General features: G+C 28.3%; 1 protein-coding gene across 1 annotated transcript in view; it reads left to right on the top strand.

Moving 5' to 3' along the window:
• LOC107454167 (dorsal-ventral patterning protein Sog-like) overlaps window positions 1–14,774 on the top strand; it is a gene marked incomplete at its 5' end in the record, with an annotated part of 95,390 nt that overhangs the window by 37,250 nt on the left and 43,366 nt on the right. Inside the window, 1 exon segment of the mRNA NM_001323832.1 lies at window positions 11,634–11,760. Coding sequence (NP_001310761.1) covers window positions 11,634–11,760 — 127 coding nt within the window.

Raw genomic sequence — 14,774 nt, 5'->3', positions numbered from 1 at the left:
CTAAAAAGTGACAAATAACATACAGGTTTGTAATACCAATACTTTTTCTCACAAGTGTAGCATTATTAATTTATTTCGCAAAAATAGTTTCTATATGTGTGGAAAAAAAACTGTGAAAGCATTCATATATCAAAATTAACTATATGCTTTTCTTTAAATTTAATTTTCAAAGTGTTCGGATTAAAGGTAATTAAATGAATTTTTTCGTCCTCTTTTTTAGTCTCTAGTTAGACTCATTCCTAAATAACCTATGAACACAACATTCTTAATCTACAGAAATAGACACGCTTAGAAATTTTTGTGTTAACATAACTTGCTTGTGTATGTGCATATGTTAGAATTTTCTTACTGATCTATGACACTCTTGGAGACAGTATGTATGTCTCGCTGTCGTTAATTTGGAATTGTTCAATCACAAATCTTTCCACGCTAAAACGCAAGAGATATTTTTTATTTATGTGACCGGAGTCGTTGGACATAGAGACGCTGTCTTGATGGGTAATTCCACCGAAGAAATGACAGTGCACCCGATAGTTGTTGAATATTATCTGTTTCCAACTGTCAAATCAATTCTAATTGCGATATTTTCACTCTAAAGAAGTGTCACCTTTAATTTTAATAAGCCTTTTGTTGCCCTAGTATTGTAGAAATATTATTTCTTCATCGAAACTAAAACTTTCATTTAAGAAAAGTTGGCGCTTTTACTGTTCTATTGTTTCATTTGATGTGTTTGAACCAATATAGATAAATATGTATTATTGCGGTACAATTTTCAGCATTTGAAATATTTTTTATTCAATTGTTTCTAAAATGTATACAATTTGTAATTTTTTATTTAAAAGATCAGAAGTTATTCTATGATATATTAAAGTATATATAATACCTCTATATGCATATTTTCTAAATGCATTTAGTTCATTTTCAAATTTTGCATATTTTACAAATTGTTGCGATTTATCACTTAAACTGTGTTTTAGGTTATCACATTTTTATACCACAAAAGCTAAGAAATAGAAGCGCAACTTTCACATCAAAAGTTACAGAACGACAAAAAAGTGTTTTTTTGCAGTAAAAACACTTTTTTTTTAAAGCTACTTTTATGAACTGTTATTGTATTCGAAATTTTAAAAACTAATTTTAATGCATTTCTTTCAGGAAAAGTAGAACACAGAATTTCACTTTGCTTAAAGTTAACACTATTCAATAACTTTCATTTAAAAATGTTTTATTTGCTTCCTGCTCTTGTTTGTTACCACTGTGCAATATGAGTGATTTTATTTCTGCTCTCTTAATTTCCATCAACTCGTCTAGATGAGCAGTAAATTAAATATTTTAAAAATATGTTGAGAAATCTGATTCGAAACACTATTTTTCTCATANAACAAGGGAAAAATTACCGAACAATGAAAGAAGGGGAAAAAAATAATAATAAAATTGAAATAACAAGAAACCGGAAGAAGAAAAAAAAAGCCGAAAAAAGGACAAAAATTTAAAAAAATCCGGAACATAAAAATCCTTTTATTTTCCGGATTTTTTAAAAATTTTTCATTTTCCCCCCCTTGTTTTCTCTACATTTTGAACTTATTTTATGAGTTCTATTTACTTGCAGCTTATGCGCAATAAATAAAACTTATTGTTTTACTTTATTTTCTTCGTATATAAATATATTATTTGCATAAAATTGAAACATTTGTAATCATAACTGCTAACTTCCCGAACAATATCCTTGAATCCGCTCAGCTCTCCCAATTCATGCAAACATTATGGCCTGAAACATATATGAAATGGTTGAACAGAATTTAACTCATTTCATGAATTTTAAAACAGTTACTCCATAATTTCCAAATTGCTTCTGCAGAATAATCCAAAACAACAAACAACCACCCATACCAGTGCTACCAGACCATAAAGAGTTACGAAAAAAAACAAAAACAAAGATTAGTCGCCAATGAAACGCTTGTAACTCATTTGCGCTATCAATAAAGCAATTTCTAATTCATTATATATCATGTCAAAAATGTCTCCGATCACAAGTGAAATGACCATATAATTATTTTCAGTTCATTCAGAAAACCGGCGCCAATCCCCGGCATACATTTAGAATTCACCTTCACTTTTATTAATACTTTTCCTTTTTATGATCTTGTTCTTCACCTCTTCTCGTCTCATGTATTGCGCTCGTCGTCTATGTTCCTATAACTATGTATATAGGTTACTAATATCAGGGGCATCAGGCAAACAGACGCGTCGACTCCAAAGGTTGGTCCTATCGTTGAAGCAATCAGGCGCCTTCAGTATGAAATTGATTGATAGAAATGAAGCCAGAATCTATTAAAATATCCTTAAGATACCCTCAATTCGGAGCCGCTTGAAAAATTGAAGACAATTGTTGCAAGAATTTTTTTCTAAATTGTCTTGGCTCCACTTCGTTTAATTGCTTCGAAGGGTAACTTTCGATAAGTGCACTTTAAATATTGCCAAAAGTTGTTTTTGTTTTACGAAGTCATTAGTTTAGAAGAGATAGCTAATTTCTTGGAGCCGTGTTTATTTTTATCCTTGTAATTTAAATTTTATACTTCGTGCATACATATCATGTGGGTGATTAATTCATCGATTTCAGTTGCAAAATGCTACGTTGTAATATATGATATTAATATGATATATGATATTAATATAATTTTAAATGAAATAAATTTATTTATTGTTTCTAATGCAGCTAGCTTCTCTTTTATATAAACTTATTTATAAAAAGTAGTTATTTAATTAGGATATTTCTGCAACAAAATATGCTGCTAATACAAATCTTACCAATTTCAAGTTTTATAACTCGATCTTTTAAAAAAGAATTCTATTTTAATATTACAAATATATTTCTCAATCTATATGTATAACATTAAAAGAAAAGGAAATTGATTTGACATGAATAAAAGGTCTTACAAAAAATTTTGATCCTTTTTCTTTATAAATGGATAATAAATGGATAGGTTGAATGTTATTCCATGTTAAAATTTTTTTCAACCTGCAGTTACCGTAGAAAAACAACACTATTTATTTTATCATTTCAGATGTTTTCTAAAACTAATATCTGTGAAATTAATTTTGTAATTTCTTTATTTTATCCTGCTTTGCAGCAGTTAATGATGCATTTCTATTCCCCGAATCAATTAACTATTACATATTAATGTAAATCAAATTTTAGCACGAAAATATTGTTTCAAATATATTGTTATGATTTTTTAAAACAATATTTTAACTATAATTATTTTTATAATATTCTTCTAATTACAAAATAAAAGCTCTCAGGGTGTTCTCAAATAAATAAGAAAATGCAATTTAAATGAAAAAAAAATCTGATTTAAATTAAATAAAGTGGATTTATTTTTTTTTAAACAAAAGTAAAACAAATCGTGAATCCTGGTTATTAAAAACTTACGTTTCAATTCTATTAAAGGGTGTTCAATTTATTAAATTTTCTTTGAATAAAAATAATCGCGTTGAAAAATTTTAATTACATTCGAAAAGCTTTAAATCTAAAAATCTGAAGAAGGAATTAATATGAAAAAAATGATACCCAAAAATTAATTATTAATTAAAATACTTTTTAATAAAACGTGACCTTCTTCAATGGTTATATTTTGAGCTTACTACCTGCTTAGAAATATCGATTCAATGCCGTTTTGTAAGACTGATACTTAGAACCACATTGTCTTGTAAATCCTTAACAATATAAATTAAATGATAAATTGAACTATGTTTCCGTTCTGGTTGAACCATAGTCAATCAAATAATCAGGCTGAAGCCCCATTAAATAGGTCAACTTAGCATCGTATTAAAGATTTTGATTATGAAAATTTGAATGGTTTCAGTTTACAGTTCAATTTTTTTGAATTATGGTTTAAAATTTTTTTAAAGGGTACTCGTTTTTTCACGGATGGTTATGATTTAATTCATTTAAAAATATTACGCAATTTTTATTCAAAATTTTAGTTAAGATCTTCAACCCCATTATCATTTCACCGTTTATTATTATTTATTTTAATAAATTTGAAAGTCTTTTTACCTTTACATGATAATTGACAAAGTGCTTAAGAGGAGGGTATTTGTTTTTTCGCAGAAACAATTTTTTTCTCTCTAAATGAGGGCTAGAATGAATGAGATTGTCTTGATGCTAAGAAAAAGAAAACTGTCTTCACCAGAACTATTTCCTGTCATTACAGCCCTGTGTTTTGTTTGTTAAACAACCCATGAATGCTTCCATTGCTAATAACCCTCCCACAATTGTTTCGCTCATTATCATTAGCCTTCTTTCATTAATAGAAGAAAAATTACGGTTTTTGTTTCAGTCAATTTCTATTCGTCTCTTATTATAATTGTCTATAATAGCTTTTGCGTATGTTTTTGTCATTCTGAGTATACAAGGTTTGGTTGATAACATTGTAATGTTCTAATGCAGCTTTGAGACGGGCACTTTAAAGTAAATGAAATACTTAATTTATTAACTTCCAAGTACAGTAAATTAAAAGAAATTTGACGTACTTAGCATTTTATTTTATTTACTTGTTAATTAAGAGCCTTGTTTGTTATTATGATAGAATTTATAGTCTTCTTACCCAATTTTCAATAAAAATAATATTTATTACTACTGGGCTTTAGCGATCAGCTAATTAGCACATAAATGGTATCTGCTCACTCATAAAAATCTCATTAACGGGGTACCATAATATTGCACCTTGAACCATAATATTACGCAAATTTGTTACTTACTTATCCTCTTCGTGCCGAACTCGAGTCTTTTTTCCCCACACACTCCTGACTTAGGCCAGGCAACGCGCTTCTTCTCATCTAGTAATCGTGCTCTACTAAGGTCTTCCTTAATACATCTTTACTATGTTAGTCGCTGTCTATCTCTTTTTCTCTTTCCGTCAGGCTCCCATCAGCTTACAACATTTGCAGGATTGTTTCTATCTGTTCTTAGTATATGGCCGAGCTATCTCCATCTAAGTTTTAAAATTTCTTTATTAATAGATGGAATATTAACTTTTGTTAAAATGCCTTTATATGTTATACTATTGGGCCAGAAGATTATTTTTAACCATCTATTTTGAAAAGTTTCAAGTTTTTCTGATTTCCGTGGACGCCATTCTGCATCATACAGAAGAATGGAGCACACGGTACCCTTATAGACATTTATTTTTGTTTTTAATTTTATGTTTGAGGATTTCCAAAAATTGTACGGAACTGAATCTAGCTTTTCTGATTCTCTTGGAAATATCAACGTTACTTCCGCCCTGTTTATTAACAATAGCTCCGAGATAAACAAAAGAATCAACCTCTTCGATCTTTCCGGAGTTGATTTCGATGCTCCCGTTAGAATTCGCATTTATTGCCGGAATTCCTATTTATAATTGTCATCTATTGGATCATGAGGAACACAATTCACAATCAGAAAAGAGGAATATGATGGAAATGTTACTTTAGAAGACCTGAATTTTGCCGACGATATTGCCCTCATGTCATCTAATTTTAAAGATCTGAATATGAAAACATAAACTTTTAACAAATATGCTAACGAAATTGGCCTTCAAATTAATAGAAGTAAAACAAAAATAATGAGAATAAAAAAAGCAAATTTATTGCAAGGTGTTAATTGATACGAAGTTGAACCATAGTATTAGGTAATTAAGTTCAAAGCACCACGTTTCTGTAGAGTTGAACCATAGTATGGGGTAATCAAGATTAAAAAAGGTTAATTTCTGTGATGATATAGTTAGTTCAACGCTCTCCAAATTATTTGTGTGTAGAAATGAAGGATCTTTTTTTCTCCATGGTATGTAAAAAAAAAAGGAATGAAAGCAGAATTTGTCCTTTTAAAAAGTGCCTAGTCAGTTTAAATGTACGATTATTTATTATTTAAATTGCTAATGTCTGGAAACTTTTGAATTAAAATCATGAATTTAAACTATGTGATTTTAAAGGATGGTAGTAATCTAACACATTAGCTAATTTGTATTGTTTGTATAAATTAAAAGATTTTTGTTAAGGTAAAGTTAATGTTCCATGATGATCCACTTATTTTAATATTTGTAATTGCGCAATTTTCATAAATTTTTTTTTAATTATAATAATATTTCATACAAAATACTTTATATCATTTTTCGTACTTTTTTTTAGAAAATGTCGCCATTTAAAATACAGTTATGAAAATATGCTTTTCATTTGTTCCCTTCGAATTTTATGATACATTTTTGCTCTATCTTGAACTAAAGTGATTATATTGTTAACTTATTTATATATTAACTCTACTCTTTTATATCTTGACCTAATTTTAAATTACTTTTATTCCCCGATGTAAAAAGATTTTTAGATATATATATTTTCTATTACTTTTGAATTTGAAATTTCCTCATTTAAAAAAAATACCCTTCTTAAAATATACTTTTCAAATGCTCTTTCTTCAATCGTTTAAATCGATTTCTTCGAATTGTAAGCCTACAAATTGCGGCATGTTCTTTGTTTTATAAACAGTCAGTTTTTGTCGCTTGACCCAATTTTAATTTGATTTTTTTTGTCTCTTAAAATTAATTTTGTAACATTTTTTATTATTATTTATTTTTGCTTTTATACGTGAGTTTCTTTTTGTCGAGTTGTTATTAAAGAAGAGAGAGAGAGAGAGAAGGCGAAGTGAGACAGTGACTTACGAAAGACGTCCTTGTCATTGGAGTGCAACGAACTCCAGCAAAGGGTGGGGGTGTCGAAGCGGTTCCAGTGAGGATGGAGAGATAGGGTGGGGGGAGGATGTCATCTCACACCACACCCGTCTGCAACAATCCATATATCTCCTCTCTTTCTTTCTATAAAAATGTATCTTGGCTATATTTTCTCTTGTTTTCTGCATTGAAATTTTTTTTATTACGAAAAAGTTCAACTACCCGTGGTTTTGATCACTAAGCTTAAAATTGTTCGCTAAGCGATCGCGAGCCTTTTTTTTAAAAATGAGTTCCAATCATATTATACGAAGATCATATTATACGAAGCAGATTGACCACATATTCAAAAAATATTTGTAGGGAGTATAATATTAACTTTTAAATTAATCTTAAAGTTGTATCATTTTTAGACCATTTCAAAAGAAATTTAGTAAATTTGCTTTGAATACAAAATACTGTTATTCATTTTTTATTATTAAATATTTCATAATGCTTTAAATCTTTATAATTGATATCGAAGTTTAATTACCCGCAGTTATGCAAGTTTAACTTTAAACTGATTTTGAAACTTTCAAGTGTGCTTTTCATATAAATTTCAACAACAAATTTTAACATATGATATAAGTTGCCCACTTCCTTTTTTTTTTTTTTTTTAAAGAAAAAGGAAAATAAAATTTGGAGTCACGTTAAAAATGATTGTTTTTGCAATTTAATAAATATGTTGTGAATATAAAAAATGCAATCTGCCAAATAACAGTACATATTTTTTTATTACAAAGCCTTTCTACCTTACCAGTATTATGCATCAAAATATTTTCTACACTTACTTTTTGTTGATTTTTAATATTGAAAACATTCTCACGATTATTTTTCTACGAAAATTCTGGCAGGTGTTACTGTTTTATAACTCTCAGCCCTAAGGTTTTTGTGATTTAATATATTAAAATACGAATTTTTCTTTAAGTTAAGAAATATTTGTAAACAAAATAGTCTTACTTTAAAATGTTTCACTGTAAATTTAAAAAAAAAATAATCTGTTATTCACATTTTTGAACTACGTGTACAAGTATTATTACAAATTAGTATCTTAAATTTTGTTTCCAAGTCAGGGATGTAGGCACATTCTCTTTTATTTCTAGTCTAGTTAAACAAACAAACAAAAAAAAACTAATGCCATTCTGTATATTTTTGACTCTGCTATTTTTGATATTTTGACCCGAACTATAATCATGCCTTGATTGAATAGTCTGGAATAGAACTTGCAAGCGTTTTCTTTATCATATAGGCATGTTCCATCAAATTGACAATTGAGGGTTTAAATTTGTGTGTAGCCGTAAATTGTCCAACTATAAGTATTGGGCTCAGAATAATGCTTGGATACTTTACTAACAGAAAATTAGTTCTGCGTTAAGAAATAAAGCATTGTTCAGCAGGGAAAAGTTTCATCAGGTTTGATCAAGTTTAAAGTTATGAAATTCCTTAAAAACTTCCCCATATAACTGTTTTCCTTTGTCCTAAAACACCTTAATAAAAAGTTTTTTTTTAATGTTGCTGTTTACTTGTTGCTTGTTGGTGTCTGCTGACTCAAAACAAAATGAAATATGCAACAAGATTATTCATCTCTCAAGCTCATCTGTATTTCTATAATGTTAAAAAAAAATACATACTCAATTTACTTTGTTTATTGACGAATAATAATACTGCGTACTCCGTAAGGTCATTCAATAATAATAATAAAAAAGATATGGCCGAAATTCCAAAGCTTCGTCACAGTTACTATCTGACGAAAAAGTCTCTCACGAGTGATAAGAAACAAAAGCTTCTACGACCACTTCCGTCATTTCATCTTTTCGCATATGGTATCTGTAGTTCAAGGACGGATCAGCAGAGTTTTAGTAAAAGACGACGGATCACGGCAAACAATGGAAAAGAACGCGTGGATTTCTTCTCTATTCTTTTTGGGCCCACAACACATCCCGAAATATTTTTTTCTTATTGCTTTTTATCTTCCTTATCGTCTTAGCTGCAGAATTTCACCCATGCCAAATTGGCGAAGGATGTTTATTTTCCATCACCCCTTTCTCTCTCGAATTCTTTGTTGTCTTAGAAATTTTATTTTAAACTGAGTGAAGTAAATAAAAACCAAGTCCAATGTGATGAGTAATGTTTTTTCTTCTTCTTCTTTGCCGCTTGTTCTGACTGGTCTGATGGAATAAAGCTACAAATTTTTCTGGCACTCTAAAGTATAATTTACTTCCTGGTGCGTAATCCCCCCCCCTCTACAAAATTAGCATTTTCGAATTATGATTTATTAGTATAAAATGTTGTTGTTGGCTGATCACAATTTCTTATAATTTGTTGAATTGAAGGATCAAATAAAAGGTAAGAACTGATAAGAATATCTTAAGTGCAGTGATAAATCGGCTTAATTTGATCTCACAAATATATGAGTTCTTACGTATGAGTCGTGATTTGTTCGAACCGAAATAAATAAAATTCAACCTCTTTTGAAAAAAATTTTCCTTCAAAAGAGGTTGGATTTTATTCATTAATTATTAATGTAAATCGACAGATTTAACCGTTGTCATTAGATGAGTGTATGATATAAATGTCTGTCCCTTCTAAGATGTTCATCTGGATATAACCTAATAACAACGTTTACAAAACAGTGTTGAAAGCTTTTAAGATTTCATGAAGACTTGACGATTTTAAATAAAATGAAGAGTTTTCTCACTGTATTTAACAGAGCTAACTATTTTTCACTCATTTTAAAAATTTCCTTACTTTGTTCAAAATCGAATTTTATCATGCTAAATTTTTAATTTTTTTGTGTTTTTCTAATTATTTAAAGATTATAATTTCGGAGAAATAAAAAAAAATGTTTTTAAAATATGATTGAAATTTAATACTTTTTTTTTTTTAATTTATTGAAATTGCTGTTGTCTTAAAATTTGATTATCATAGAAAACGAATATTACGCTTTAAAAATATTAGTTTTTTTTTGATGACTAAGACATTTCTGGAATCATCATTTTAGGAAAATAGCATGTTCTAAATCTATACATTTAATAAATAACACGGTGTCAGTAATTTTTCGGAAAACAAAATGCAATTTTAATTTGTTAAGAAAACCAATTATTCATCAATATAAGGATTAAAAAGTTAAGTGATTTCGCACAATACATAGTTCTATTAAGTGTGTGTAAAAGTAACATATAAAAAATACGTACGTTCGTAAGAGGTACTGTGAATATTATTTTGTATTATTCACTTTTTATTATCGCATAATTTCTCATTTAGAATCGAGGACAAGGTTACAATTTATTTCAATATCGAAAGAAAATGTACTTTTTTGCTAAGTATAATCTTTAAACTCGCATAATTATTTATTGAAATCAATTAACTAGCGGGAAACTAGGAGTTAAGCTTACGGGAGAACGCTGGGCATAAATATCTTTCCCCTTCTTTTCTGTAAAAGTTCTTTCCTACCAGATGTATGATTGTTGCAGTGAAGCTCTATCTTTATGCCGAGTTATGTGGGTCGGTTATTGGTTGCTGATATTTTTAAATGTTTAAGAAAGAGATTTTTCAATTGTATGGTTATCCGGTTGCTTGTTTTATAATTCGTAATCGCAACTCAAGTCTTAGATTACCTAAAAAAATTTATGACCCATTTTTTTAAAAATAATAATTTTTATTGCTTTTGCGTTTACATTTTGTAAAATATCATTTATTTTCAATATTATAAAATTTTTTAGTATTTTCCTTTGCAGTGAGAGAAGCATTTATGTATATAAATGTAGATAATTACTGGATACTGATTCTATAGGTTTTATCAAATTCCCCATTTTGCGCAAAATGTTATAAAAATAACCCTAAAAATTTAATGAATATCCAGTACTAGCTAAATTATAATTATTTGGCTCATTTCCATTAATTTCACAGTCTAAGGTAATAACAACAAGTCTTTTTTTTTAGAAAAAGAAAAAAAAACTTGTTTTAAGAGTATTTCTCAGTTATACGATCGTTTTATAATTTGATGCGGCATTCCGTTGTCTGGATTAAGATTCTGATAAGAAACGGCATCAATTCAAAATTTTTAAATTTATACATTCTTTATTTATGTTTGTAGAGAATTTGAAGTCAAGATAAATTTTCTTTCATAATTTATGTTTATTTTCTCGGAACCTTAGCAAACCTTATTCAGTTCATTATTCAGAATTTGAAGCCAAGATAAATTTTCGTTCATAATTTACGTTTATTTTCTCGGAACCTTAGCAAACCTTATTCAGTTCATTACCGACACAACTGGTAATTTTCTCGTATTGTATAAACATTGTTATTAATACTGGTAAAAACATTCTGTTTCTGTGATAAAAATACGTGTAATCTCTTTAAACTCTAAAAGTATTATTTCATTGCAAATGTCATCGGAAACTCGAAACAAAAGAAGAACAAAATCAAAATATTAAATTAATGTGGCCATTCATATACATTTTGTATCACTCAAAAATGAGTTCTGTTGTTATATCTTTTTTTTCTCTAATTTTCGACAGTAAAAAATACCTACATCAGGTTCATGGTAAGGAACGTAATTATATTAGCTTTGAAAACATCCGCCGAATAAAAACTGGGTTAGAAAACAATTTTCAAAGACGAAATGATTTATATACAAATTAGTGATAGAAAAAGAATGTAATATAGATACAATAAACATCGGACTTTCAGGCTATGTTATGCAGATAACATTTTTATTCTTAGTGTTTCTTCATTTATTAGAAATAAATATTTAGTTTCTTATGCACTTAACGAGCGCGCTTAGATATTTTTTTTCCTTCTCCTTCAAAAAAGAAAAAAACAAATTATTATTATAAAGTGTATGTTGCGTGTTTTTCTTCATGAACTATAAATGTGTATATCTTTCAGGTTCAGCGAAAAAGGAGAATCATGTCGAAAGTGCGATGCAAAAATATTAAGAATGATTGCCCGAAACCAACATGCGACGATCCTGTCTTACTTCCCCAAAGATGCTGCAAAACATGCCCTGGAGAAGGTATGGCATTTATTGAAAATAAATAAATCTATCTATCTATCTTTCTATATAGATATATACGTCCAAAAACAGACAATTATAATTATTTATTAATTGTTTCGGAAATCTAAATCTAATAAACACAATACGATCATTTAGGTAGAGATTTACTTAACCTTCATATTCGTAACGTTGTCCATTGGAAACTTGGTTAATGTATTTAAATCTCCGTACTTAGTTTAAATGGCATGCTTTATAAGAGAAATATTTTATTATTATTTAACTTAAACCGTTTAAATTGAAGCTATATTTATGTGGATTATTTTGTTTCCCCAAGTGGATTATGGACTTTAAAAAAATTTCAACTTAACCGAAAATTTGGTTAAAATTTTTTATTATATGTTTTATTTAAAAACAAAAATACTTTGGTTGATTATTTAATTAAATATGTCTTTTCTTATAAAAATTATTTCAATCATTCCTATAAAAAAGCTAAAAGTATTAAAGATGTTGAAATAATAATAATAATAAATATTTTTTTAAAACGTTTGGCTTTTTGCGTTAAATTTTCGTAATTATGTTAGACATAGGTTCAGTTCTTGAGTTATTCAAATTCTATGCAAATATTAATTGAACGAAACAAGAGACGCCATTTTCCAATTACTTAAAAACAAATTAATACAAATATAATGTAATCAACCAGCTTGATTCATATTTAGAAAAGTTTATTCGTACAAATTAATCATTCATTTGCATTATTCATTATAATTATTTATGAATCTTAAATTAAAACAAACACATATATGCCTACGTAAACAATAAAATATAACTTCATCAATTAAATATAAATATTATATTAAGGTAATAATAAATTTATATCATGAATTAAGCATAAATTAAATATATCAACATTAATAACTATTTTAACACTTTGTCGGAGGTAGCGATGATACACAACATCATTTAGATTACATGGTATTATTACACTGGTTATATATAACCAAAATCTTAACTAATGCTTTAACAATTGACATACAGCGAAAATTAACTTAACCATTCAGTATAATAAAAATCTCCTAAACTATATTGCACTACCGCATTAAACAAATATTTTTGATGCTTGACTTAAAGCATGCATCTTATTGTAATTTACGAAACTTTTATATATAGGATGCTAAGCATAAACGGGCTATGCTTATTATTAAGTGATAAAAATTTTATTTAAGTAACAGAATGTTCCATAAATTATAAATAATTAGACATTTTTGATGTTTCATTTTGATAAATACGCTTTCATCAGCCTTTAGCTTTCTTGACTTAAGGAGTTAGAAGGAAGCAAAATGTATTCTCATTAATTTAAAATACACGATCTTTCAACGAAACTTAAATTAAACCATTTATTTTAACCAGCAACTCTACCACACCTCCATCTGACGCAACCCCTTTGCGAAACTCTCGCAATGTCCTTTAGAAGACGAAACGCTTATTAAAATCCCTGACATCCAGCATCGAAAACATCAACTCAAGTGAATAATTACCATGTGTCGCGCTGTTCAGGACAAGCGGTTGAAACTAGCTAAATCCGCTTTCTAATTAAGATGAATTTGACGTCAGCAATTTTTCGAATTCCACTTATTTTCGCCATTTTCTCTTTTAACCAGCTCATCTCTTTTTTAACGAGCATTCCAATTTTTTAGCCCGCCGTATTGAATACGGTGGTAATTCTCTGTTGGAGACCATTACAACATCCTTATCCTCCCGCTAATTCATTGCGAGATTGGAATTCGAAGATGCTATCTTATCCTTTGGGGTATGTTCTCGAACAACCGTAATTTTAGTTTCCCTCATTTACGAATTCCACGGTTGAAAATATTTGACGCCTTGATTTGGTTCTTTGTATGCAAATATCTTTTCCCCAACCGAGGGATTTAATTATTTTTTCTTAAAAATCGGTTGCGACACGTAAAATGTCCTTTTTTATAAGGTTAAAAAACTTTTTAATAAGCTTAAAAGTATAAAGACAAAAATCTAATTTCTAGTGCTAGATAATACGGAGGGGCATGTTTTCTATACCAACGTCTTCACATTGTGTTGTCCGGATCATTATTTCAGGGTAATATTATTTGTTATTGAATTTTGTTACATGACACAAAATGAAATGCGCGGAAAACCCCTTTTCATTTAGAGCTTTCAATAAAAAAAAGTACAAAAACCAATTAGAAAGTTGATAGAAACTTTTTACACTTTTAAGATAGTCAAATTCGACTTTCTTCAAAAGTAACCAATTATGATTCATTGCATAAATATGCCGAAATATTTTTTTACATGTTTTCCGCCCATGCGCAGAATGATATGATTACTCTAAATGCTCATGTCTTGCGCAATTCTTTACGAATTTTTTTTTCAAATTTTAAAATGATGTTTTTATTAATTAAAAATTACTCTAAAATATTTTTTTTAAATTTTTATTGAATATTTCTGCAGTTATAGTAAGAAAACGTAAGGCAAAATAATTTGTTTCTTATAAAATTGTCATTATTTCTTGTCTTGTAGTTGCGAAATATAATGACAATTGTCTTTACGAAATTTTGTGCAGTTATTGCATATGATAACCAAAATAAATGATGTAAGTTACAAGATTTTTGCTGTATATTTTAGCATAGGGTATTCAAAAACATTTTTATTTGTTGGTATCTTATTACCATTCCCTCAAACGTCTAAAAGCCTTGAATTTTATTGATATGTATAAGATATCGCATTACTTCAACAGTTTTAAAATTATTTTCTAAGTATTTCTTGTGAAATATGAGAAAATAAGCATAGAAGAAGAATGAGTTAGCAATATTATGGGATTACGAAAAAGATGAGCATCTTTAATAACATTATTAATTGAATAACGACACGGATTATTAGCATTTATTAATGAATAATGACACATCCATTACAGTATAAACAAGAATAAAATGAGCGTCATTATTGAGCATTAAGAATAAAGCTCTCCCTAAGCAATAGCCATTAGTATTCTATGTAAATGC

This window comes from Parasteatoda tepidariorum, chromosome 1 (assembly GCF_043381705.1).
Source record: "Parasteatoda tepidariorum isolate YZ-2023 chromosome 1, CAS_Ptep_4.0, whole genome shotgun sequence".
Lineage (NCBI taxonomy): Eukaryota > Metazoa > Arthropoda > Arachnida > Araneae > Theridiidae > Parasteatoda > Parasteatoda tepidariorum.
This window is presented reverse-complemented; position numbering and strand designations above follow the sequence as displayed.